General features: G+C 60.2%; 1 protein-coding gene across 1 annotated transcript in view; it reads left to right on the forward strand.

Moving 5' to 3' along the window:
* The window catches only part of BMP7 (bone morphogenetic protein 7), a 75,704-nt gene extending 57,713 nt beyond the window's left edge, over window positions 1–17,991 (forward strand). Inside the window, exons 4-7 of the mRNA XM_012770495.2 lie at window positions 9,264–9,461; window positions 14,796–14,872; window positions 16,158–16,268; window positions 17,371–17,991. Of these exons, the coding sequence (XP_012625949.1) occupies window positions 9,264–9,461; window positions 14,796–14,872; window positions 16,158–16,268; window positions 17,371–17,520 (536 nt within the window). The 3' untranslated portion in view covers window positions 17,521–17,991. The remainder of the gene's footprint in view (window positions 1–9,263; window positions 9,462–14,795; window positions 14,873–16,157; window positions 16,269–17,370) is intronic.
* The last annotated feature ends 5,596 nt before the right edge of the window (window positions 17,992–23,587 follow it).

Here is a 23,587-nt window from a genome sequence, read left to right on the forward strand (position 1 = left end):
CGGGCTCCGTCCCACACCCACTAGTGGCAAATCCCTGAGGATAGTCCCAGGAATAGGCCCCTTTTTCCATAAGCCTTTTGGGTAACTCGCGGTCTCAGCCTGCCTGCTGCCTGGTGCTTGCACGGATCAAGACAGGGACAACTGGTGGAGCTCTTGTGAGGCAGGCCACCTCATCCTTGCCCGGACTCTAGGCAGAGTCTCACGGCCACCAGGCCGTCACACTGTGCATGAACACGAGGCTGGTCTGGTCACCTCCCAGGGGCCTCAGTTTCCTCCCCAAACAATGGCACGCTGATGAGAGCAAGGGCGCTGGCTGCCCCTCGAGTGAGACGCAGGTGTCCGGACCTCTCCGAAGCCTGGTGTTTGGCCCCAGGCGAGCCCCCGCTTGCCAGCTTCTCCTCAACTCCGCAGCCCAGATGGGGCACCCGCCTCCCTCCCTCTGACCACCCAGCGAGCCTGTCTGCTCCCTCTTCCTCCCAGCTGGGCCCTCCTGTTCCTCACCCGGGAGCAGCACAGCTGGGCTCTGCCCTGGGCCGCGGGGAGTGGGGGAGGGGAGGAAGCCCATGAATTCCCCAGGCACCTGCAGCTCATCAGGGGGACCAACTGGGGAGCACGGCCTCATCCCACAGGGAGGGGCTGCCGCTGCAGGCAGGGGCTGAGTCTGCTCCTCTCTCCCTCAGGACAGAAGAGAGGAGAGGCGGCCCCTCCCTCTCAGCCCCCGGGCTGCGCTTCCCACCCCTGGGCCAGGCACGTCCTGCACCCACACTGGTGCTGGGGACCCGGGCCCAGGGGAGAGGGGAGGACAGGCACCTCTGAGCAGCTTCCGGAAGCAGGACGGGCCAGGCCCCTGCATGAGCTGCGTTGCCCCACGGCCGGGGCGAAGCACAGCTCCTTGGGTCTCCCTTGTGCGGCCTCAGCAGCCTGACCACCCTCGTGGGGCCTTGTTCCCTTGTTCCTTTGTGGCGCAGTAACATCACCGATTCCGTGGGCGGTTGGGAAGGGGAAGAAAGTGACGTCAGAGAAAATGCTGAGCCCCGGGCCTGGCCCCCGTCTGTGCTCCTGAGTGTTGATGATGTCGTTGCTGGTTCTCACAGTGACCCTGCCCAGCGACACCCTTTACAGATGAGGAAAGCGGGGCCCAGAAGCTCAGGAACTCGACTGAACGTCTCCTGGCTCCACGGCAGACCTGGGCTTCCACCTAGGTCGCTGGCCCGGCCCTCTCACTCTTTCCTGGGAAATCTGCCACCGAGTGTGGCCCGAGGGGACAGTGTGTTGCTAGTGAGCCCTGGGGGGCCCCTGTAGCACTGCAGGTCTCGCCGAAGGCTCGCCGGGAAGGAAAGCGTTTGCCAAAGCACCCGAAGCCCGTGGGCTCCTGCAGGACTGATCGAAAATCCCCTTCCGGGGCTGCGTTTGACTCTCATGGGCTCTTCCCTCTATTAAAAAAAAAAAAAAATATATATATATATATATTAAAAAGTATGTTTTCCAACCGTGTTGGTATCAAGATGTATATGATCCTGGCTAAATTAAAAACCAAACAGTTCTTCAATACTGAAAGTCCATGTCCTGTCTTCCGACTTTAAGAGACGTGGAAACATTTCCATGGGCCCCTTGAAAGGACCGCTGACCCCGAGTGATGACCCCCAGCACCCGCACCTGGTCGCTGGACCAGCATCCCACGGCCGACAGCCTCTTCGCCCGGGTGGGAGAACACGTGTCCACTCTACAAACACTCGGGAGCCCCAGAGATGTGCCGGGGCTGTTCCAGCGCAGCCGGAACGAGGCGAGGGGCGAGAGCTCTCGCGCCGCACGTTCTCAGAGGAGGAGGCAGACGGCACAGGGGACCATATGCGGAGGGTCGGGGCCTCGAGGATAAGTTTAGGTTCTGAGGGCGGCTCCGAGGACTTCCTGCTGGCTGCACAGCGATGCACCTGCTTTCCTGGTGCGCCTTCCACCTCCAAAGCCTGTCGCAGGGAGGCGAAGATTGCTCTGGGCTGGAGAGACTCTCATCCTTGCAGACTTGGAAGCACCTGGTCATTTGTTCCCAAGAGGAGGCCTCCAGCATCTTGTCCTGGTTCCCAGGGTCCCCTTCCTCGCCCTGTTCGCAGAAGAAATCACAGGAGGGCCATGTCCATCAGCCTTGCCTCTCTGGTCCAAGAAGACGATCGGTGGCTTCGTCGGCCCCACCTCCCCCTTCCTCGGCAGGGACCCATTTCTCCAGCTCCTGCGGGCACTTGCCCCCCATCTCCTGAGCTTCAAGGCCACAGGGCGGCTTCTCCCCCATCTCTGCCTCCTGAAGTGGGTGGGGGCTCAAATGCGCGTTTTGGATGTCCCTGTGCACAGAGAGCCCCAAGCCTCGAGCACCTCTCTCCCCTCTGGCACGTGCCTCACTTCTTAATCGCCCCAGATTGAGTGCAGTGGGATCGCAGGGCGCTTATAGGATTGAAGGGCATGCGCCAGCCAGGGTGCGCCAGCCATGACGCACGGCCCTGGCAGCGGGGAGGGGCTGGGAGGAGAGCCGCCCGCCGGGGCCGCGGGAACCAAGCCCAGAGAGCCAAGGTTGCCGGGGGATCCCGCCCACGGCGCAGCTGGCTGCAAGGTGCCTTCGCTTCTCCGATTGCTTCACATCCTGTTTGTCCAGAGCCTGGCGGGGGGAGGAAAGAACTCGGGGCCCGATGACCCAGGCCGGGCTGGGTCCTTCCTGGGCTGGCGGGCAGAGGTGGTGGGGTCGGAATTGGGGCACTTGGGACCAGGCAGGTGTCACAAGCGTTAACCACGGTCCCACTTGTCACTTGGGCCTTGGTCCATGCAGAGAAGTGGCTGGAATGAATGTTTTCCACAATTAACCAGGAACATTCTCATGCTGTGGGCCTCGGAGGGGCAGCCGATGGCCCCAGGCCTGGAAACACGAAGCCACAAGAAAACCGAGATGCCGCCTGTCTGTGGGTGGGCTGCGTCCCTGCCTCTCCCATGGGCCCCGTTTGTGCCCTCCCTGCCGTCGGTTGGGCTACTGACTCCGCGCAATGCACAACGTGCTGGCCGTTCTGTGCTCACCTTTCCTGAGTCCCACATCCGCCCTCCCCACCTGGAAGGCTCCCCCATGCCTCAGTGAGTCCTTCCCACCTTCGCAGACCTGGTAGCCCCCCCCACTCCTGGGCATCCTTTCTGAATTTGGGGGGTCCTTTACCTCCGGCATCTGCCTGGATGGTGCAGTGGTTGGAACCTTAGGCTCGAGTTAGCCAAACCAGGTGCGGACTTGTCTCTGTCCTCCCTAGCGGTGGGTCCCAGGTAGACGGCTTTGCACCTGGGGCCTCGCTTTCCTCATCTGTGAACGTGGGGTCACAGTCCCTGCCTTGAGCAGTCACAGTGAGGAGCAGTGAGTGCAACAGGCTCAGCACAGTGCCTGGCCCAGAGCTGGCGCTTAGCAAATGGTGGGCTTCCATCTTCATTGAGAACCAGCAACGATGGAACCAGTGGGCCAAGGAAACTTACCTCGGCAAATCATAGACGATGATGGCGTCTTCTCTCAGGAGGACAACGATGATGGCGTCTTCTCTCAGGAGGACACTTACGGTTTCCTTTCCAAGTCTGGGAGTGAGTGGTCTGGGGTTGATTAGAGTAGGGGTCAGCACAGGTTTTTCTGTGAAGTACCAGGGAACAGATATTTTAGGCTTTGAGGGTCAGGCATTCATTTCCGCCTGCCATTTGGCCTGAAAACAGCCACAGGCCATGTGCGTATGACTGTGCATTGGCTGTGTTCCAATAAAACTTTATTTGTAAACACAGGCAGTGGGCTGGATAGAGCCTGTGGGCTGTGGTTTGTGGGCTCCTGGCTAGAGTCTCAGCTGGAGTCAAGGCTTTCCCCTGCTGGCTGCGTCACTCCGAGTGTGCTGGCATTTTGTGCTGAGGCTCATCACATCACAGCTGGCGAGATGGCTTTCTCCACGTCCCCAAGCACAGGGGAGGGCACAGTGGGCAGGATGAAGGACATTCATCTTTCACATGCCTGCCTTTCTAGGGAGGAAGACAAGACACTTCTGCGAAGCCGGCAGCTCCCATCCCCAGACGGAGCTGCAGGTGCGGAAGGGTCTGCTTTGCAGCCCCCATGTGTGGAGCAAGGCCAGGGCAAGGGGCGGGCTGGGCACGGCTTTGCGGTGGGCTCTGCACCCAGCTGCTCTGTTCCCGTCACCCCCGCGAGGATGGGACCTTCTCCACTCTGCTCTGGGCCATCGGGGCGGGGCCTGGTCAGGCAGCTTCCCTGGCCTCTTCGGATAGTAGGTGTGGCGATTTGTGAGCAGATGACACCTGCAGCGTGCAAAGGGCCGAGGGAAACAGGCAGCGTGAGGACCTCACGTCTTCTCTGCATTGGCAAATTGCAAAGGTGGGTCCACACAGAACCCTGTACCTGGATGTCTCCCGCCGTGTTCGTGACCACCCAGGCCAGAAGCAGCCGGGTGAGAGGAAGAACAAACCGTGGTGCTTACATACAACCAACAGGAATGGACTATTGCAATGCACAGCGACATGGATGAATCTCAGGCATTCTGCAGACTGGAACGAGCAGATGCAACAGACTGTAGGAATCCATTATATAAAATGTCTAAAAACTGCAAAGTTACTGGGTGTGAACAGGTCAGTATTTCCCAGAGACCGGGGCTGGGGTGGGGTGCGTGCGAAGCCTACTTTCTCCACCTTGGCGCTGTGGATGTGTTGCACTGGGGAACTCTCAGTCACGGGGTCGTCCTGTGTGTTGTGGGGTGTTTGGCAGCTTCCCTGGCCTATAGCCACTCAATACCGGTAGCAGCTGCCCAGCTGTGACAGCCAGAGATGTCTGCAGACATTGCCACCTGTGTCCTGGGGAGTGGCAGCCGCCCTGGCTGAGCAGCGCTGAGATAAAGGCAGCTCAGGGGAGTTCTCCGCGGGGCTGCGACTGCTCTGTGTCCCATTCCCATGGGAATGGCAGGTACACAAATCTGTCCATGTGCTGACAATGACAAATTTGCAAACCACAAAAGGCTCAGTGTTACTCTATGGGAATTTAAAAACTAGCACTTAAAAAGCAACAGAACAAAAACAAAAGACCTCCCTGGCAGGCAAGCCAGGAGTCCAGTGAAGCCTTTGGCCCTGGGCTGCTCCACCTGGCCAGCAGGTGGGCCAGATGCCTCCTCACCTGGTCCCCTGCAGCCTGCAGAGGGCTCACTTATAATGACCCTTCGGGAAAATCTTTTCTGTCCCACCTTTAAGGAGAATCTTTTAGCAGATAAAACACAAGCTGCCCAGCTAAATTAGAATTTCAGATAAACAACAAATAATTGCCTAGCTTAAGTGTGTCCCACATACTGCAAACATTGTCCATCTATCTGAAGCTCAGATTGAACTAGGCATCCTACTACTTTATTTGCAAACCCTGCTATTCATGGGCAAATCTGCAGGCTTTTTTTTTTTAAAACTGTTAACCATCAGCTAAAATAGAACTTTTTTTCCAACTCTCCCAAAGATGTAGATTTTATGGTTAAAATATTATCTATATCTTGTCTCCCTCCCTACTTTTGGTTTCTGTGGATTTACCTATTCTGGACCTTTCATATAAATGGGATCATTCAGCACGTGACTTTGTGTTTGGCTTCTTTCATGGAGCGTCATGTTTTTGAGGCTTGTCCATGGTGTGGCGTGTATCAGCGCTTCCTTCTTTTTTAAGGCAAATGATACTCCGTTGCGGGGATTCACCATATCTCTTTATCTGTTCATTAGTTGATAGACAGTTGGGTTGTTTCCACTTGGGCTGTTATAAATGCCGCTGCTGCAAACACTCGTGTGCACCTGTATTTTGTGTGCACCTGTGTTTTCGTTTCGTGTGTACATGCCTGGGAGTGGGATTGTTGGGTCACGTGATAACTGTTTGTTATCTTCCGTGAGATATTGCCGGCCTATCTTCTGTATCCCTGTTTCTTGTTGAAGGAGAAGAAAAGTCCGTTGTGGTGTGTGTCAGCCTTTAGGTTGACAACCTGAGTCTTTTCGCAGACTTGGGGGAAGAAAGGAAGAATCCGAAACCGCCCTGGGGGCGCCTGTTCCATGCCAAGCCCAGGATGGCCTGTGCCGTGTTCCCTCTCCTCAAGTCTGTAAGAACGGGGCACGAACCACCCTAAATACCAGCTGGGACTAAACCATCCAGGGGGTCGTACATCTTGGTGGTCGGGGTGGGAATGTGAGCTTCAGGACGGGATTGATCCAGTGACTTGGCGGGGTCCTGAGAGACCCAGTCCCTCCTGCCAGGGCAGCCTCATTTGGAAACGCAGTCTCCTCCTAGTTGCCAGATGGTGGCCATTTCTGGGCCTCCATCCATCCTTCCTCCCTCAGTCCGAGAGAGAGAGAGAGAGAGAGAGAGAGAGAGAGAGGTTGCTCTGGACCTAGAGTGGGACCCTGCTGCCATATTGGCTCCCTTCGTTGGCTGGATTTGGTCACGTGCTAATCCCTGAATCAATCACTGTAGCCAGAGGATTAGTCGCCTTTTACTACATCACAGGCCCCACGGCCAAGGCCAGGGCGCAGGCTGCTTGAGGACAGCTGCCTAAATGGGGCTGGTCCCCAAGAAAAGGGCGGGTGGTTGACGCCGGTGGCATCATCCCCATTTTACAGATGAAGTCGAGGCCTCAGTGTGCAACTTCCCCTCTCTGCCCGCACAGGCTGGTCAGTGGCAGGTGTGTGCGTTTGGACACCCCTGAGACCCTGTTCTCTCCCCTCCGTCCCGCCGTGTCTCAGCTGAGGCTGGGGGTCCCTGGGCGCGGCCGTCCCGACGGGCGCAGGAGCAGGCCGGACGCCCTTGCTCCGAGGGGCAGAGAGGCTGTTCGCAGCGCTCGGATCTAAGGTATCTGGAATAGCATCAGGTTTTCAGGCCAGACATTTTTATTTTGCCCTAAAACCCTTCCAGGGGGGAACACAATTCCTAGGGGCTCAGCTTTAATGGTTTATTTTATAGAATCGTTCAAATTATAGATGGGTGAACTCGAGGAAACCCCGCTCAGGAATGCAGGGAAGCTGAACATTAAAAGGGGTGAAGGTAAAATAGTGGTGGATGGGGAAATTTGTTCTCTTAAACATTAGTCGTTAAAAAAAAACAAAGCGAACCTCCCGGTGCCGATCTGGTCTGGAGGCTGGGTTTCTCGGCTTCTGGCCCGTCTGGGGGACTCCAGGGGAAGTTAATTCCAGATGTGGACGCGCCCAGGACCTTCCAGAAGCCCTTGGCTTCGCTGGCCTCTGACCCCTCTCACCTAATGTGGGGGCATCGGACCTGCAGTGACCAGGCGTCCTGACTCTGGAGCCAGCGAGATCTGGCTTCAGATTCTGCTTGGTTGCTCCCATGCTGGGTGTCCTTAGGCAGACTCCTCAGCCCCTCTGAGCTTGTTCTGCCAGTAGTAAGTAGGCTTCGTGACTATCTGACACTTTTCTTTTTCCTTTGGGGAAACTCGCTGCCACCAGACATGTAGCTGCATGTGTGTTTGCCAGCGACCTCACCGTGGTCAGAGCCACCAGGCGGTCAGCCTGGTCGAGCCCACACCTCGGACCCGCGGGCAGAGCACAGGGCACGGGGGCTCTCCCTCCACTGCCTTCCCTCGGTTTCTGGGCCCCCATATCCTCTTGGTGTCCCTCGACTCCCGTCCCAGCTTCTTCCAGATCCTTCCTTCTCCGCCCTGCTGAGCACTCCCTGCCGCGTTCCGCTGACCTCTCGGTGGAAAAGAGAGGCCACCCGGGCTCAGCCTTCGCGTCACTTGTCTGGCTACGCGCTCTGCCCGGCGAGCTCGCCCCGTCTCCCGGCTTTAAGCCCCACCTCTGTGTTGGGGACGCCCAGGTGCCTGTGCTGGCGTTCTCCCAGCACTCACGGCGTGCAGGGCCCTGCTCTGAGCTGCATCTCTGCACCTGGTGACAGAGGCGGCACCTGGAACCCAGGACGGCTGGCCTGGGCGCCACCTCTCCCCTCAGCAGGCCAGAGCTCATCTCTTCCCATCCCTCAAGCCCGGGCCGGTGGTCTGCAGCCCTGCCAGCAGCTCCCACCCCTGGCGTCACGTATCGATGTCCGGCAGCATCTGCTCAACCAAACCGCGTTTCCTCCTCCACCCTCCACCCCTGCCTCAGTTTCCCTGTCTTGGTAAGGGGCCCTCCCTTCTCCCGGGGGCTTAGGCCAAGAGCGTGCAAAGTCTTATGAGATGACTCTCTTTTTCACATCTTTTATAATCTTGGCAAATCCAATCGGATTTTCTTTCAGAATGTATCTAGACTCTGTCCTTTTCCTGGCTTGGATGTTGTGTTCTGGTTATGGGAGGCGCTGCCATTGGGCGGGGCTGGGCAGAGGGTACATGGGCCTTCCTGTGTGTCGTTTCTCAGCTGCCTGTGAATCTGCAATCACTTCAAAACAAAACGTTAAAACCAAGATAAGTTCTAAAGATGGACTGAAAAAAAAAAACTAACAATCGAGGGCCTGCCCATTTCCCACCAGCATCTACCCTGGCTGCCCTGGGTCCCGGCTCACCTGGCCTCTCCCCTGGACTGGCCCAGACCTCCACCCGGTCACCCTGCTTCCGTTTGACCTCTGCCGTCCAGTCTCCAGCGGCCGCCCGGGCTGGTCTAGAACCAGCCAGACCCCACCCCAGTGGTGGGGTACCGACCCGGGGCTGCTGTAGAGGAGCCACACACTGGGTGGCTTAAACCAAGGGCTTCGTCCTCTCCCAGTCTGGAGGCCAGGAGCCCGAAATGAAGGTGTCGCAGGGCCGTGCCCTTCTGAGCGCCCTAGGGAAGGGTCCCTCCCGCCTCTTCCAGCGTCGGGCTCCCGGCAATCTCCGGCCCTCACTGGCCTCTGTCTTCCTGAGGGCCGTCAGCACCTGTTCCCACCCTCCTTGGCACAGGGCGAGACTGTCCCTTACGCCCGGACGTTAGGTGGCCACGTGATCTGCTTTGGCTGGTGAAATGTGAGCCGCACTCGCAGGGTTCGCCAGCCTGGGGCCTGCAGCCCGCAGCCCCGCACCGGCCGCCCTTGCTCCCTTTTTCTCCACTGACCTCTCACCGTGGGGTCCGGGCGGCGTGTGTTCCCCGCCGCCCTCCCCACAGCGGGGAAGCCCGGCCCACAGGGAGTCCTCGCAGCTTTGTTCGCACCTGGCCGGAGTGAGCGCCCGTGGTGAGGGGTGACGGGCGTGTGCGTGAGCCGTGCGGCCCCACCGCGCCCCGCCCCTCTCGTAACCGCCCTTCTGTGCCTCCGGCTGCTTCCCGTCCAGGGCAGAGCATCAACCCCAAGCTGGCGGGCCTGATCGGGCGGCACGGGCCCCAGAACAAGCAGCCCTTCATGGTGGCTTTCTTCAAGGCCACGGAGGTCCACTTCCGCAGCGTCCGGTCCGCGGGGAGCAAGCAGCGCAGCCAGAATCGCTCCAAGACGCCCAAGAACCAGGAAGCCCTGCGGATGGCCAACGTGGCAGGTAGGCCCAGGGCCGGGGGCAGCACGCAGACCCGGGACCCAGCGGGGCCCCGCTGGGAATCCGCAGGTGGCTCTGGAGAAACACGGCCGGAAGCAAATCCCCCCAAATCCCTCCTACGCAGGGCTCGCTCTCTTAATTCCGTGCAGGTGGCAAATTAGTTTAGAAATGCAAGTGGTGGCCAGGCGCGGTGGCTCACGCCTGTAATCCCAGCACTTTGGGATCCTGAGGTGAGAGGATCGTTTGAGGCCAGGAGTTCAGCACCAGCCTGGGCAACATAGTGAGACCCCATCTCTGTAAAAATTGAAAACATTTTTTATAGCAGGTGTGGTGGCACGTGCCTGTAGTCTCAGCTACTCGGGAGGCTGAGGCGAGAGGATTGCTTGAGCCCAGGAGTTTGAGGTTACAGTGAGCTGTAATGATGCCACTGCTCGGCAGCCTGGATGACGGGGAGACCCTGGCTCTAGGAAAGCAGAAAAATGCAAGTAGCAAAATATAACAAGATGCCAGTTGTATAAATTTCTAAACAGACAAAACAATGGCTACACTTACAGTCTCGTGTGGGCATATGAAGGAAAACTCTGAAAACCTGCATGGGAAGAACTAAGGGGAGAAGAAACAGGGAGGGGGAGAGTTTGCTCTATTTTTAATTTTATTTCCTAAGATAAAAAATATTTGAAGCTCATGGGAAATTTTAATACTTCTTAAATATAAGTGGTAAGTGTTTTTTCAAAAAATATATTATTTGGGATACTTTTAGGTTTGTTTGAAATGTTTCTTTACTGTAAGTTGAAAAAATTAAAAATCAAGGTAACATTTTCATTGCAAGCAACTCAAAGATTAACAGAAGTGAAGCTAATGCGTTGCCCAGAGGAGAGATTCAGGCCTGGAACTCAGCAGTCATCTCTGTAGATTAGCCTTCGCAAAGGGGTCTGTGAGCCCCCAAATCACAACCCAGCTGGATCCCTTTGTTCATGTGTGGGAGTCTCCCCCATGCCGGGCTTTTGGGGGCTGGGGTTCCATAGCGAACGCCCGGACCCAGGCTGCCCTTGGGGAGCTAATTCGGGACAGGCAGGAGGTGGCTGTCATCCACATCCAGGCTGGGGTGGGGGACGGTGGCCAGGGTGCAGACCAGACTGACTTCCCGCGGGCAGCGAGCTCAGCGCTCTGGGCTGGACCGAGTAGGCGCGCCTGAGGCCGGCGGTCTGGACGCAATGCTCCGGGCACTGGGCCCTGTTGGGGCAAGGCCCGGGCTGGACGGTTTCGGGCAGCTTTGGGGAGGGGGAGGAGCCCGTGGTGGCTGGGGCCGGGGAGCAGGGACAGGCATTCTCTTGGGAGCCACATCTTGGGTTTGAACTTCATCCCAAGCAAATGTGGAAGTCTTCGAGGAGTTTCAAGCTACGGTGTGGGGTGTAGGTGACAGCCTCATTCTGGCCGCTCTGAGCAAGGCGAGAGCAGGGTGGGGTGCTGGAGAGTGGGGCTCAGAGCCCCCGGGTTAGAGGCTTTTGCAAATCAGCCAGCCAGGAAGTGCTGGCAGGTTGCACCCCAGCAAAGACTCCTGTGCCTTGGAGCTCTGCCAGGCATACCTCCATAACCAGGGGGGAGGAATAGACCTCGAAGTCTTAAAATTCAACACCTGATTCCCCCCATCAAGTCTCCACTTACATGACCCCCAGGATGGGGCTCTCACTACCTCACGTGGCAGCTTTGCTTGGGTTTTGCCTCCGTCCTGTCGATTTCTTCTCCCTGGCCCCGTTTTAAGTTCTTCTAAACCCTGCCCAGAAGTTTAATAAAAAAAATACCGAGGCGTAGGCCCCACCCTAGTCTTAGCAAGCGAGAATCCCTGAGTGTGTGAGTGTGTGTGCGAGTGTGTTCGCGCCCATCTGAAATGCCCTGCCCGCGCGTGACGGGCCGGGAGCCCTGCCCAGGGCCACACAAGTTGAGTCCTCTCCCTCGGGCAGCCCTCGTGTGCTGGGGCGGGTCACGTGCTCCGGCATGCCGCCCCACCTCGGAGCTCTTTCCAGCAGGCCACCCTCCCCCAGGGCTTCCACTGCACTTCAGATGGTGCGGCCTGGGGTTGGGAAACGGCGCCCTCGCCTCCCTCCGCTTCCTCCTCCCACCCATGTTTGGACCCGGCTCCCTGGTTAGCAGCCACCTTCTCCAGATGGCCCCCGGGGGCGGGGCCGAGTCTGAGCACCAGTCCTGACTTGCGGGCGTTTCAGGCCGGGAGCTGTGGTGGCACCTAAAGCCGCAGCCCTGGCACCGGGCGCCGTCTCCTGCGTGCTTGCTTTCTGCTTCCTGGGGCCGGTGGGGGAGGAGTGGAGGGGCAGGGGGCTGGGGTCTCTCCTTTGCTTCCTTCCTTTGCTTTCCTGCTAATAGGAAGAGGTCATGGTGATTTCCAGGAGTTCCAGCTACTTTCTCCTGGGATGGCCATGATCCAGAGAGGCCTAGAAGGGCAGTGCAGGTGTCGGGGGCCGTGATCCAGAGAGGCCTAGAAGGGCCGTGCAGGTGTCGGGGGCCGTGATCCAGAGAGTTCTAGAAGGGCAGTGCAGTGTCGGGGGCCGTGATCCAGAGAGGCCAAGAAGGGCAGTGCAGGTGTCGGGGACTGTGATCCAGAGAGGCCTAGAAGGGCAGTGCAGGTGTCGGGGGCCGTGATCCAGAGAGACCTAGAAGGGCAGTTTAGGTGTCGGGGGCCGTGATCCAGAGAGTTCTAGAAGGGCAGTGCAGGTGTCGGGGGCCGTGATCCAGAGAGTTCTAGAAGGGCAGTGCAGGTGTCGGGGGCCGTGATCCAGAGAGGCCTAGAAGGGCAGTTTAGGTGTCAGGGGCCGTGATCCAGAGAGTTCTAGAAGGGCAGTGCAGGTGTCGGGGGCCGTGATCCAGAGAGGCCTAGAAGGGCAGTGCAGGTGTCGGGGGCCGTGATCCAGAGAGTTCTAGAAGGGCAGTGCAGGTGTCGGGGGCCGTGATCCAGAGAGGCCTAGAAGGGCAGTTTAGGTGTCAGGGGCCGTGATCCAGAGAGGCCTAGAAGGGCAGTGCAGGTGTTGGGGGCCATGATCCAGAGAGGCCTACAAGGGCAGTGCAGGTGTTGGGGGCCATGATCCAGAGAGGCCTAGAAGGGCAGTGCAGGTGTCGGGGGCCCTGATGGCAGGGCCCATGCCCACTCCCACCCACATGCCAGAACTGGCTTCATGGGCTATGCTCAGCCGTGGCCTGTTGGGCCCTGGGTTTGAACATGAAGCCAATTATCCTCGCTTTGCTTTAAGACAGGGCTGGTGAAAGTGGCACTCAGGCCACTCCTTGCCCCTGCTCTGCTCAGGGCAGACATTGCTAATCAATCATGGCTCTTTCTTCTCACTGAGCCTGCACGTAGCTTCAGGACCCTCCTTTACTCAGGACGCTAGCAGCAGCCGGCACTGTCCCTGGCCCGACATCCCTCGCCCCTACCTCTGCCTCCCCATCGGGAAGCGGGAGAAGGTTCATGGGCGTCGCCACCTGCAGCCGTGGGCGTCGCCGCAGCCCTGGACGCTGTCTTAGATTTCCGCCTGACGTCTGCGTGTCCCAGAGGGCACTGAGTAGTGGAGCCGCTCGGGCTCTTCTCTGATGGTTCCTTGACCTTGAGCTTTGCGCATTAGGGACAACCTGGCCCTGGGGAGGACCCCGCTGCCCCGCAGCTGCGTCGAGCCTGGGGGCTTGTTCCAACAAAGTAGACCGTCCCACCCCACACTGCAGCCGGTGACCCAGGCCCGAGCTTCCTCCTCCCCTGATGGCTTCGGTGCCCCGCGCTACTCTGACTTCCTCGGTCATGGAGGGCACCCCCAGCGTCCCCATGCAGGAACACCCCCCCTGGGGGCCGCTCTGGCTGCTCCCCCGCTTCCTCCCAAGAGCCCTCTGCCGGCACCGGCAGCACGCCCGCCCTGGCTGCCCCGCTGGCTTGGAGTTAGGTGCACCAGCTGGTCTGTCTGTCATCCACTACTCGTCCTTGAAGAGAAGTCCCCGAATGGCAGGGCTTTGTCCACTCCTGCAAGTGCCTGAAACCCTGTCTGCACCCCAGGAGGCACCTGTGCGATTTGGCTGAATGAATGAATGAATGAGCCACCAGGAGGGCCGCCCTCAGCCCCGTGTGAGTAAGTGATGGCACGGGAGGCTCCCAGGAGTTTCCCAGCGCAGGTCACCTGAGCAGGGCAAGGCCCAGGTCAGCTTCCGGGACGTTCCTCTCCCCTCCCCCTCCCACCTCGTCCCCTGGTCTGCATTGCCTCCTGGGACTCCGAGGGCTTGAGGACGTTAGAGCAGTGGACAGAGGCCACGGCACTGACCCCACCTCTGCTCATGTGCCTGTGTGCTCGCTGCACAAGGATGGGTGGGCACGAGGCTCTGGGGACCCAGCGGTGACTCCACAAGGCCCCTTTGGGGACGTGAAGGTCACAGTGGAGCCGGACACAGCAAAGGTGGGGAAGCAGCAAGTGCAAAGGCCCTGAGGCGGGCGTGGCGGGGTGGAACAAAGGCTGGCCTGCCCAGGGCTGGGCAGTTGGCCGTGGGGAGTCAGAGCCACGCGGGGCGCCACTCTGAGGCTGACAGGGAGCCCTGGCGGGTGCTGGGTGGAGGGAAGACAGGTCATGGGCAGGAGGAAACGGTCCCTGTAGCTGCGCAGTGGAGGGCAGGCGTGCAGCCTGTGGGTGAGACAGACAGACAGACAGATTTCTCCAGTGTTTACAAGCGCTCGGCCCCTGACCCAGTTGCTTACAAACTCACATACTTCTGGAAAGCCCCAGTGCATAGTTTTCTCTCTTCAAAGAAACCTCAGGAGCTTGTTTTTCTGGAAGGTCAGTGGGATTTGACTTTCTGCCCTCTGTTCCCTCCTGGTGGTGATGGCGGAGGGATGGGGGGTTGTCCCGGGCCCCGTCTGCGCCCCCCCCCCCCCCCCGCAGGGGCCGGCCCCGCAGGGCGAGGTTGTTCAGAAGCAGGTCGCTCCGTCCGAGCAGGGCTCCCGCACCTGTCACCGTGGGGTGTGGCCGGGCCTGGTCCCCTGTGGCATCAGGCAGATGTCGCCATGCCAACACTTGCGTATAAAAGACACCAGTGTCCACAGAAGGATCCAGAAAGTGCAGTGGGCTAAGACTGAGAGAGGGACGGGGCATTGCTCCCCCTCTTCCTGGGACCCTTTGCTGGGGGTAGCAGTGAGTTTTGAGACTGCGGGTCCTTGAACCGGCTTTCGTGCGGCAGACTCGCCCTCGGCCGTGTGCACGGGGCTGTCACTCATGCCACTGCCTTAGACCGAGGGACTTCACGCGTGTGTTTCTTTTTCCTCCCGCGCTCTGCTGCCTGACTCCCTCACCACCGCAGAGAACAGCAGCAGCGACCAGAGGCAGGCCTGCAAGAAGCACGAGCTGTACGTCAGCTTCCGAGACCTGGGCTGGCAGGTAAGAGCCGCCGGGTCGTCCTGGGTGCTGGGGCCTCCAGTGTGGCCCGCGACAGCAGGTGCGTGCTCCCCACATGCTCATCTCTGCCAGTCAAGGCTCCAGGGGTCAGGGGCTCGGGTTAAGGACTGGGGAGGTCTCGTGACAGCCAAGAGCAGAAAAGTGGCCGAGACTCAAACTAGAACCAGGAACCCAGCACTTTGGACTCGAGCCTGGGCCCTGTCCTGGCCGCTTCTCCGACGTGGCCGCGTGAGTCAGATCCCAGCTGCCTGGGGAGCCGTCTCCCCCTCCGCCCCGTCCGTCCCCATTCGGATTCCCGGGGAAGGGCCCGGGGGGCCCAGCGTGGGTCAGGTGCTTGCTCCCGCACCAGCCGGCTGTGTCGGGGCGGGCCCTGCTTTGGGGACGAGAGCCGCTTGGCTGAAGTGAGGCCGAGGGCAGGCAGGGGACAGGCCCTGGGTGAGCAGCGAGGGCCGTGCGCTCCACGGCCCATCTGCTGCGGCGCTGGAGCGGTTCTCAATCCCGGCAGCGGTCCCGGAGCCTCTGCGGCGTCCGGGCCCTGCTCTGGGCCCTGCACAGGCAGCGCGGATGTCACAGTGTGGCTGCCCCGCGGAGCCCACGCAGCCCCGGGCAGGGCGTTGTCCTGAGGTCATCGGGGCAAGAGGGGAGCTTGCGGTCCAGCGGGAAGTCCAGATTCTCCCCTGGGCATCACGCCCCGGTACGCTCAGGGCTCTCGTGCCCTCAGCCAGCTCGGAGCCCTCCTGGGAGCCTGTCCTTGGTCCGACGGCCACCCTACCCTCGAAGGGGCGCTGGGTGGGGCTGGCATTCGGTGCTGGGACAGAGCCCAAACCCCAGGGCCCCTGCGGAAGATTCCGAGCACTTCAGAGTCACTGAGGAGTGTCGATGGCTTGACCACGCTGCTGTGGGTCACAGCCTCTCCGGCAGGTGGGTGCACCAAGGCATGGAGGGCCTGCTAAAGGCAAACTGCCAGCACGTTGCCACCTCGTGGGGCATGGCTGATACCAGGGCCAGCCGCAGGCACGCCTGAGCCACCCTCCGTCCAGGAGATGCCGCGCGACGTGTCCGTTCTGGGCTCGGCCCAGCCCCGGCGTGGCATCTTTCCCTCCTTTTCCTTCTGCCGTCCCTGCTCACCGCTGCTGCTCAGGAGGGCACGGTCCCAGCCTCGGCCTTGGGACACGGCTCAGCGTGGTGGCGTTGGGCAGCGGCCCGGGCTTTCCGAGAGGCCGTGGGCGCTCCCGGGCCGCTGCCCACTATCTCCTCCCTCCTGCAGGACTGGATCATCGCGCCCGAGGGCTACGCTGCCTACTACTGCGAGGGCGAGTGCGCCTTCCCGCTGAACTCCTACATGAACGCCACCAACCACGCCATCGTGCAGACGCTGGTGGGTGGCGCGGCCGCGGGGGTGGGCAGCCAGGCGGGGCGGGCTGAGGGGCCGCCAGACCCTCCAGGCCGGGCCCGAGTGGATCTTGGCCCAAGGTGACATCGTGACTTTTTCGGGCCCTTTGGTCCATTGAAAAGGAAAATAATCAGGAATTACATTTTACGACTGCATTGGTATAAATACAGTCGTCAACTCTGAAGTTGCCTCATTTATTGCTTCTAATTTTAAAAGCAATGGAAACAGTTTCATGGGTGCGGGTCACCGTACCTACCAAGGCAGGGGCCCTGGCCCGGTTCCCCTGGGGGCTGTTGTCCTGGGCTGTCGGGGTGAGTCAGAGAGTCATCTTCAGGCCTGTCCCCCCTGCGGCCCCAGTGCCACCTGTCCCCTGGGACAAGTGGGCTTGCGAGCCTGTCTGGTGGCCCTTGCAGAGCTCCCATCTTCCCTCCTGGCCTCGGACGCCCTGGCTCAGTCATTCACGGTGTTCACTGTGCTGACCGAGCATCCACACTGGGAGCCAGGGACACTGCAGGGACAGCACAGATGTGTCCTTGGCCTCAGGGCTTCGTTTTCCAGTGAACGAGACAGTTGGGTAAACGGAGGAGAAGTTTCAGAGCAGGGGGAGGCTGAGAAGAGGCCAGCAGGCTGGCGGGGTGGAGATGGGGGGGCTGGGGGGCCCGGGGGGCTATTTCAAGTTAACTGTGGGGTCATGGGGGAGAGGCGGTGTGGCGATGAGGTTACGGTGCCCAGCATGGCATCATGTGGTCAGTACTCTGTTACCAGCAATGGTGGCGATGAGAATTAGAGATGTTGTCCCTTTGTTTAGCATCGGAGGGACCACAGCAAGGAATGATCAGGCCCCAAATGTCCGGTCTGGCCACCTCCCGCCCGGCTGTGTGCAGGGAAGAGTCTACTTCGGTTCCCTCGTCTGTGAAACAGGGACAGGCTAGAACCGAGCTGTGCACGTCACGTGCTCAGCCTAGGGCTGGCCTGGCGCAGGCCCCCTGCGGCCCCCCAGGCAGTGCACGTTCCCTGTGCAAACCCGGAGGCTGCCGGCAGGGCCGCGCGTCTGTCACCACCGTCAGCGTCCCCGTGTGTGTTCCAGGTCCACTTCATCAACCCGGAGACGGTGCCCAAGCCCTGCTGTGCCCCCACGCAGCTCAACGCCATCTCTGTCCTCTACTTCGACGACAGCTCCAACGTCATCCTGAAGAAGTACAGGAACATGGTGGTCCGGGCCTGCGGCTGCCACTAGCCCCTCCTGGGACCCGACCCTGCGGGGCCACGCTTCTCCTGGGTGCCGCCTGCCGCCCGCCCTGGCAGGGAGCCCGCAGACCCACGCCTCGCGTGAGACTGCCCCTCCCCCGCCCCGCTGTAGAGGGGGAAGGGCACGAAGGAATCCGGGCGGCAAGCGGCTTTTGATCGGTTTTGGGCGGCGGCATCCCACGGACAAGATCCGACACGCTGCGGCAGGCAAAGCCTAGCAAGGAAAAACAGCTAGAAAGGAAAATCGCCCGGCCGGGGTCACTGGCGTGACGTCTCGGCCGTGCCCGGACTCGTTCCCAGGGGTAACCATGCGTGCCCGCCCGCCCACCGCGCCGCGGGGCCGCCGGGCAGCAGGGCAGGGGCGTGGCGAGGGGTGGGCGCGTCTGTGTCTGTGCAGAAAGAAAGCCGACGCGGAAGTTCCTGTAATAAATGTCACAATAAAACGAATGGATGAAAATGGTTAGGACGTTACAGGTATATTTTCCTACACAGTCTGTCCCCGGGGCTGGGTTTGTTCTGATTCGCAGGCAGAAGCCGCGTCCTGCAGAGGGTGGCGCGTTTCGGGTTTCGCTCGGAGCCTTGCGGAGGCCCCGTGTTTACCGGGCCCCGCCCAGAGCCCAGCGCTGGCGGGGAGAGAAAGGGCAGGTGTTTGCTCAGAGGAGGAGGAGGAGGGCAGGGCATTGAGCTTGCAGGAAACATGTGTCCCCCCGTCCGGCTGGGTGTGCGGAGGCCCAGGTTAAAGTAGGCGCGGGAAGCACCGCAGACGCTGGAGGCTGGCTCTCCGGCCCCCACGCAGGGGACCAGGACGGCAAGCGGATGGAACTTGCAGCGGGACCCCGGTGCCTAGGGGCCCCGGAAGGCCGGTTCTCAGCGAGAAGGGGGCAGGGCCTCCGTGCGTCCTCTGAGCGGAGCCCCGTCCTTCTGAAGCCGGGTTCTGGCGGGGGCGTAGACCCCTCTTACTGGCTCTGCGGACAGACTGGCTCCTTGAAGGAAGGGAGAGACAGCAGAGTGGGGGGTCTGATGGGTGCAGGCTGTGCTGGACTCGAACGGCAGAGAGGTGGATCTCCAAGCTGTGTCCAGGGTGACATCCTAACCAAGCATCCTGACTTGGAGCTGGCGTTTCTGACTTGGGACGAGCCCCCGTTGCGTTGGTCAGTGGGTCCCGTACGTGGTGTGCACCCAGCCTGCAGCTGCAAACCCAGCTCCGGCGGGCTAGGCTGTGTGCGAATGTTTCCTGCACCTGCAAAAGGAACGAGGTCATCCGTGCAGGCCCGTGTCCACGTGGGGTCCAGTCCGGTGGGGAAATGTCTCTCCGTCTTGGCTAAGTCGGCTCCTGGAAACGTCGGGGCTCTGTTTTTATTTTCTTTTACTGTTTCTTCTTTGGTAGCTAGGGCTGCAGCCTATACTCTGCCTAGTCACTGGGGGAAGCGTAGTTTTTGTTATATTTTGTTTCATTTGGTGGCAGATTTGGGGTTTTTTTGTGGGACTCCCTCTTGGTGCAAGTTTCCTTACCGCTGAACAACCCAACCAGCCTCTGGTTCGCATCGTTTGTACATTTAAACATGTAAATAGTTGTTACGGAACAAAGAAATTATTTATTTCCATCTGAAGCCTTTTTTAAACCCTCCTTTCATCCCTTGTCCGGAACAATGAGCTTGCTGTCCTTCGACCTGTTTGTTTTCTTATTTAAGACTATTTATTATCCGTTGGACCAATGTACCCCGGCTCTTGCATAGAGCAGTCCTTAGTGAAAATTCTGTATAAATAGACAAAATAAAAAGGGTTTGACTTTGCAATAAAAGGAGACATTTGGTTCTGGTTCTTGGGCCTGTGTGTGCTGCTTTTGTCCCTCCACGCCTGGACACTGAGGTTCCCTCAGCCTGCTGAGAAGCCCCCGCCTGCCCCTCCACCATCCACACGCTGTTTATCCTCCGGGGCTCGGAGAGAAGCGGGCGCGTCCATGTTTGCTGCAGCTGTTTGGGGCTCCAGGCAGGAGAGAGGGACTCGAACGACCACGTGAACTTGGTAGGCTCCACTACAAAGACCCTTGATTGAATTACAGGGCAGCTGTCAGCAGCTGCTTCAAGGAGGCAGGGGGTAAATTAGCTGTGTTTACTGCGAACATAGTTGAAAGATTTAGTCATCCCAATAAAACAGAGGCACAAGAGGGAAGAGGGCGGGTGGTGCACACCCAAACTTGAAAGCAGCGCCAGCCGCCGGAGCCAGCCTTGTCCAGCGCAAACAGCGTGGGCAGCTGGGGACTGCGCGGAGCCCAGCTTGTGACATGGATGTGAATGGCCGCAGCAGGCCCGGCGAAGGGACGGTGACCGGTGCCACGCTGCGCTGGGGGCCGCGCTCAGCCTTGCGGGCTGGAGCAAGCGCCTTGGGCTCCTTCCCTCCCTGAAGTGCGCGGGCGCCGGTAAGAGCCCAGCCCCGTGCGCGCCGGCCGGCCTGCTCCCTCTTCGCCTGTGGCCTCAGATGCAGGGCCGCTCCTAACAAGTTCCAGCCCCCGTGATTTCCAAACCCTCCTGTCATTGTCCTGACGCACAGCTCAGCTTTTGTTCTGTTTTCCAGGCTGAAGACCAGAGCCGGAGGTCCAGATGTGGCCTGCAGACATGTCTTATTCCCCTGCTTGGTGTTTATATTAGTTTTTTTTAAATGCAAATTCATTGCCAACATGTTTTCAAAAATCAAAAGGTTGGGGTGAACAAAAGCCATCCCAAATCTGGCTTCCCTTGAGAAACTGGCGGGCCTGGCCACCTGGCCCCATCCCTGCGGGGCTGTAGCCTATGCCGCAGTCTCCGCTGCTCCCTATTGTCTCGTACAAAGGGGCAAATGTCGCGTCCTGTTTTTAAAATCGTGGATACCTATTTATTTGCACCCATGCTCCTCTTAAGAGGAGCAAGGTAAAAGCTAGACTGGGAGAACCAGGCGCTTTAGGAAGGACATTTTTGTTCACCTCTGGCCTTCTCCCCTGTCCCCCGCCCTAGCAGGCCCCGTAAGGCACGCGTTTGTGGTCGCAGCACCACGGACAGCCTCACCTTTGCCTTCATCTGCCCCCACGCCCGGTTTCTGCCTCTTTTGCTCTTTTTTCCTTTGGGGCACTTTCTTGCCTGTCTTCTCGCTCCTGCCTGCTGTTCGGCACAGACGGGTGAAGGAACTTCCTCGAAGTCCCCCAGCTACTAGTTACCCGAACGGGAATGTGAACCCCCAGCCTGGGCTCACCTGGGCTCACCTGGGCTGGAGTCTCCTGGGGCTGCAGGTGAAACGGGCTCCCGGCCCCAGCTCTGACCCTCCCGGTGTCCTTCCCCCTCCCCAGTGCTCAGGCATGGTCCAGAGCCTGCCGCCTCACCCGGAGCCTGGCGGTCAACTGTTAGCGTCCCCGTGGCCGGACTGACGGCCTAACCCGCCGCACTGTGCACCATGCACACTCGCAGCCCCTCCTCTGCCTTCGCCTCCGCCGCCGGTGACAGCAGCGTGCGGGGCTGGCCCAGAGGGTGGCCGTGGCCGCTGGGGCGTCCGCAGCGGAGACTCCCCACCATGTGTGATCCTGCCCTCTGCTCAGATCCCGCGGAGGAGGCGGTGCGCCAGCTTCCCGGAGCTGCCGGGGCAGATCTCCGCACGGCTGGGTTACCACGACAGAAATTCTCCTCCGCGTCCCGAGGAGAGAGGTCCGAAGTCAAGGCGTGGGCAGGGCTGCGCTCCCTCCGCAGGCTCCAGGGGACGGTCCCTCCTGGCCTCTCCAGACTCCCGTGGCTCCGGGCTTTCCTGGGCTTGTGGCTGTGTCACCTGGTCTCTGCCTCTGTCAGCACTCGGCCTCGTCTAGGTCTCCTTGTCACTGGGTCCAGATAACCCGAAATGACCCCTCATCCTTGGTCACGTCTGCGAAGACCCTTTTTCCAAGGAAGGCCCCATTCACAGCTCCAGGGATTAGGACGAGGACAGCTCTTTTGGGGGCCACCATTCCACCCCCGACGGCGAGGTCACGTGTCATGGTCCCGAGGCCCTGTGTCCCTTTCCCACCAGGGGTTCTGGGCCCTCAGAGCTTCCCCGTCCAGCCGCAGCTGGCCCTCGCACTGTCCCCGGCTGGTGCCACCGCAGCGTCCTTGCCCCGCAGCGTGAGCCCTGGGCGCCTCGGCTGCAGCAGGTGCTGCGGGGGCTCAGCCCCCACCCCAACTCCGCCCGCCCGCGCTCCGTGGGCTGGGCTGACAGCGGGGCAGGAGCTCCAGGCCACGGCCCAGCCTGAAGGACCAGGACAGCCATAAATAGGGACGACCGCAGCGGCCCGGGTGTGCCAAGCCACAGTGTCCTTTCTAGGAGGGAGGGCTGCTCTGAGACGGCACACGCTTCCTCTTTGGCCAGAGTGTCCCTTCACGCGTTCACCCACTCACCCCGTGCCTATGTGCGCCGGGCCCATGGCGGGCGGTGGGCGCAGGGAAGCGTCCATTCCGGCAAGCCCGGCAACTGCTCGGGGACCAGCACGCCCCGTGCCTGCCCTGGCTGCCGCCACCATAAAAGTAATAATAAAATTTTCGTTTTATGACTTCGGGTGTAAGAGTGAACACAAGCCAGGCTGAATGAGATTCATGTCTTTCCTTCTGATTTTAAAAGACATTAAGATATTTTTGTGGGCCCTTAAACGTGCCGTGGCCCCCACCCCCACCCCAGGCACGGCTTGCGCCGCGTGTAACGGAGAAGCCGGGCCTGACCGAGAGCTGCCGGTCGCCAAGTGGTGACTCGCATCAGGAAGCCACAGCGCGCAGGGGCGGGGTGGCCGGGGAGGGCCCCGAGGAGGCCTTTCCGCTGAGACCTGGGCGAAGGGTGCAGCGGGCCAGCGAGAAGGGCAGAGCATCTCCTCCCAAGAGACGGGCACGTGCAAAGGCCCTGAGGCAGCCTGCTGGGCGGCTGCAGGAGCCGTGGGCAGGAGCGGCTGCGGCGGGCGGGGAGGAAGGCAGCGAGGGAAGGGGAGGCCGGTTGTGCATGGCTCTGAGGGCCACACAGGGACTTCGAGCTCGTCTAAAGTGCAGCGGGGGTTGTGGGGCACGGGAGACCAGGAGAAGACATGATGGCGGGCGGGGGCGGTTAGAGGCACGAGGAGGGTTTCAGGAGGAAGGAGCATTCCCAGGCCGCGCCCCTTCTGCGCTGGGGTGGGCGTGCGGGCCCTCCCCGCCCCGAGTTTGGAGCGGGAAGCGGCACCCAGTTAGGTTCCCGTGTGGCGGCGGCCGAGACAAGCGCCCGCTTCCCCTGGGGAGGACCCCTGCCGCCGTCTTGCAGACATTTGTCTGGGGTGGAGGAGGCCCCTCGTGCCGCAGGGCCAGAGGCGGGGGCAGGGGGGCCCGAGATGGGCTCAGCACAGAGCCCGCCCTCGCTGGGTTAGCTGTTGGTCGCCTACCTGGAGCCACTTACTCCCTTCTCTGCGCCTCAGTTTCCTCCTCTCAGAGATGGGTGTGGTGCCCACCCTTATTTGGGATATTTCAGATCAGCTGCAACGTAACAGAAAAACCCCAAATGGTCATGGCTTAAAGAAGATAAAAATTCTCTCTCATTTGAACGGAGTCTGAACGGAGTCTGAGGCCGGCCGTCCACGGTCAGCGCGGCAGTCCCACGGTGCCATGGGGGGTCTGAGCTCCTGTCCTCCTGCTCTGCTGTCCTCATCCACGGCACCCGTCCTCACAAGCCGCCCCAAGGTCCGAGATGGCTGCTGGAGCGCCAGCTGTCATGTCTATGTTCTAGGCTGTGTGCTTCCTTTAAGGAACGCTTCCAAAGGCCAGGCGCGAAAGGTCCACTCACCTCTCACTTAGCAAAATGACAGTCACACTGAGCTGCAAGGGAAACTGGGAACTACAGACGCATTCTAGGTGGCAACATGCACAGCCCCAAATCAGAAGCCAGGGTCCGAGTACCATCGGGATTTTAAGGATGTCGGCTATTGGCAATTAACTATCTGTACTATGCACATAACAACTTTCTATGCACATAACAACTACCACAGACTTAGCACCGCCCCTCCTCACCCACTTGCCTCTCGCCATCTCCAGGGGCCAGGAGACGGGCCG

Source organism: Microcebus murinus, chromosome 16 (genome assembly GCF_040939455.1).
Source record: "Microcebus murinus isolate Inina chromosome 16, M.murinus_Inina_mat1.0, whole genome shotgun sequence".
Taxonomy (NCBI): domain Eukaryota; kingdom Metazoa; phylum Chordata; class Mammalia; order Primates; family Cheirogaleidae; genus Microcebus; species Microcebus murinus.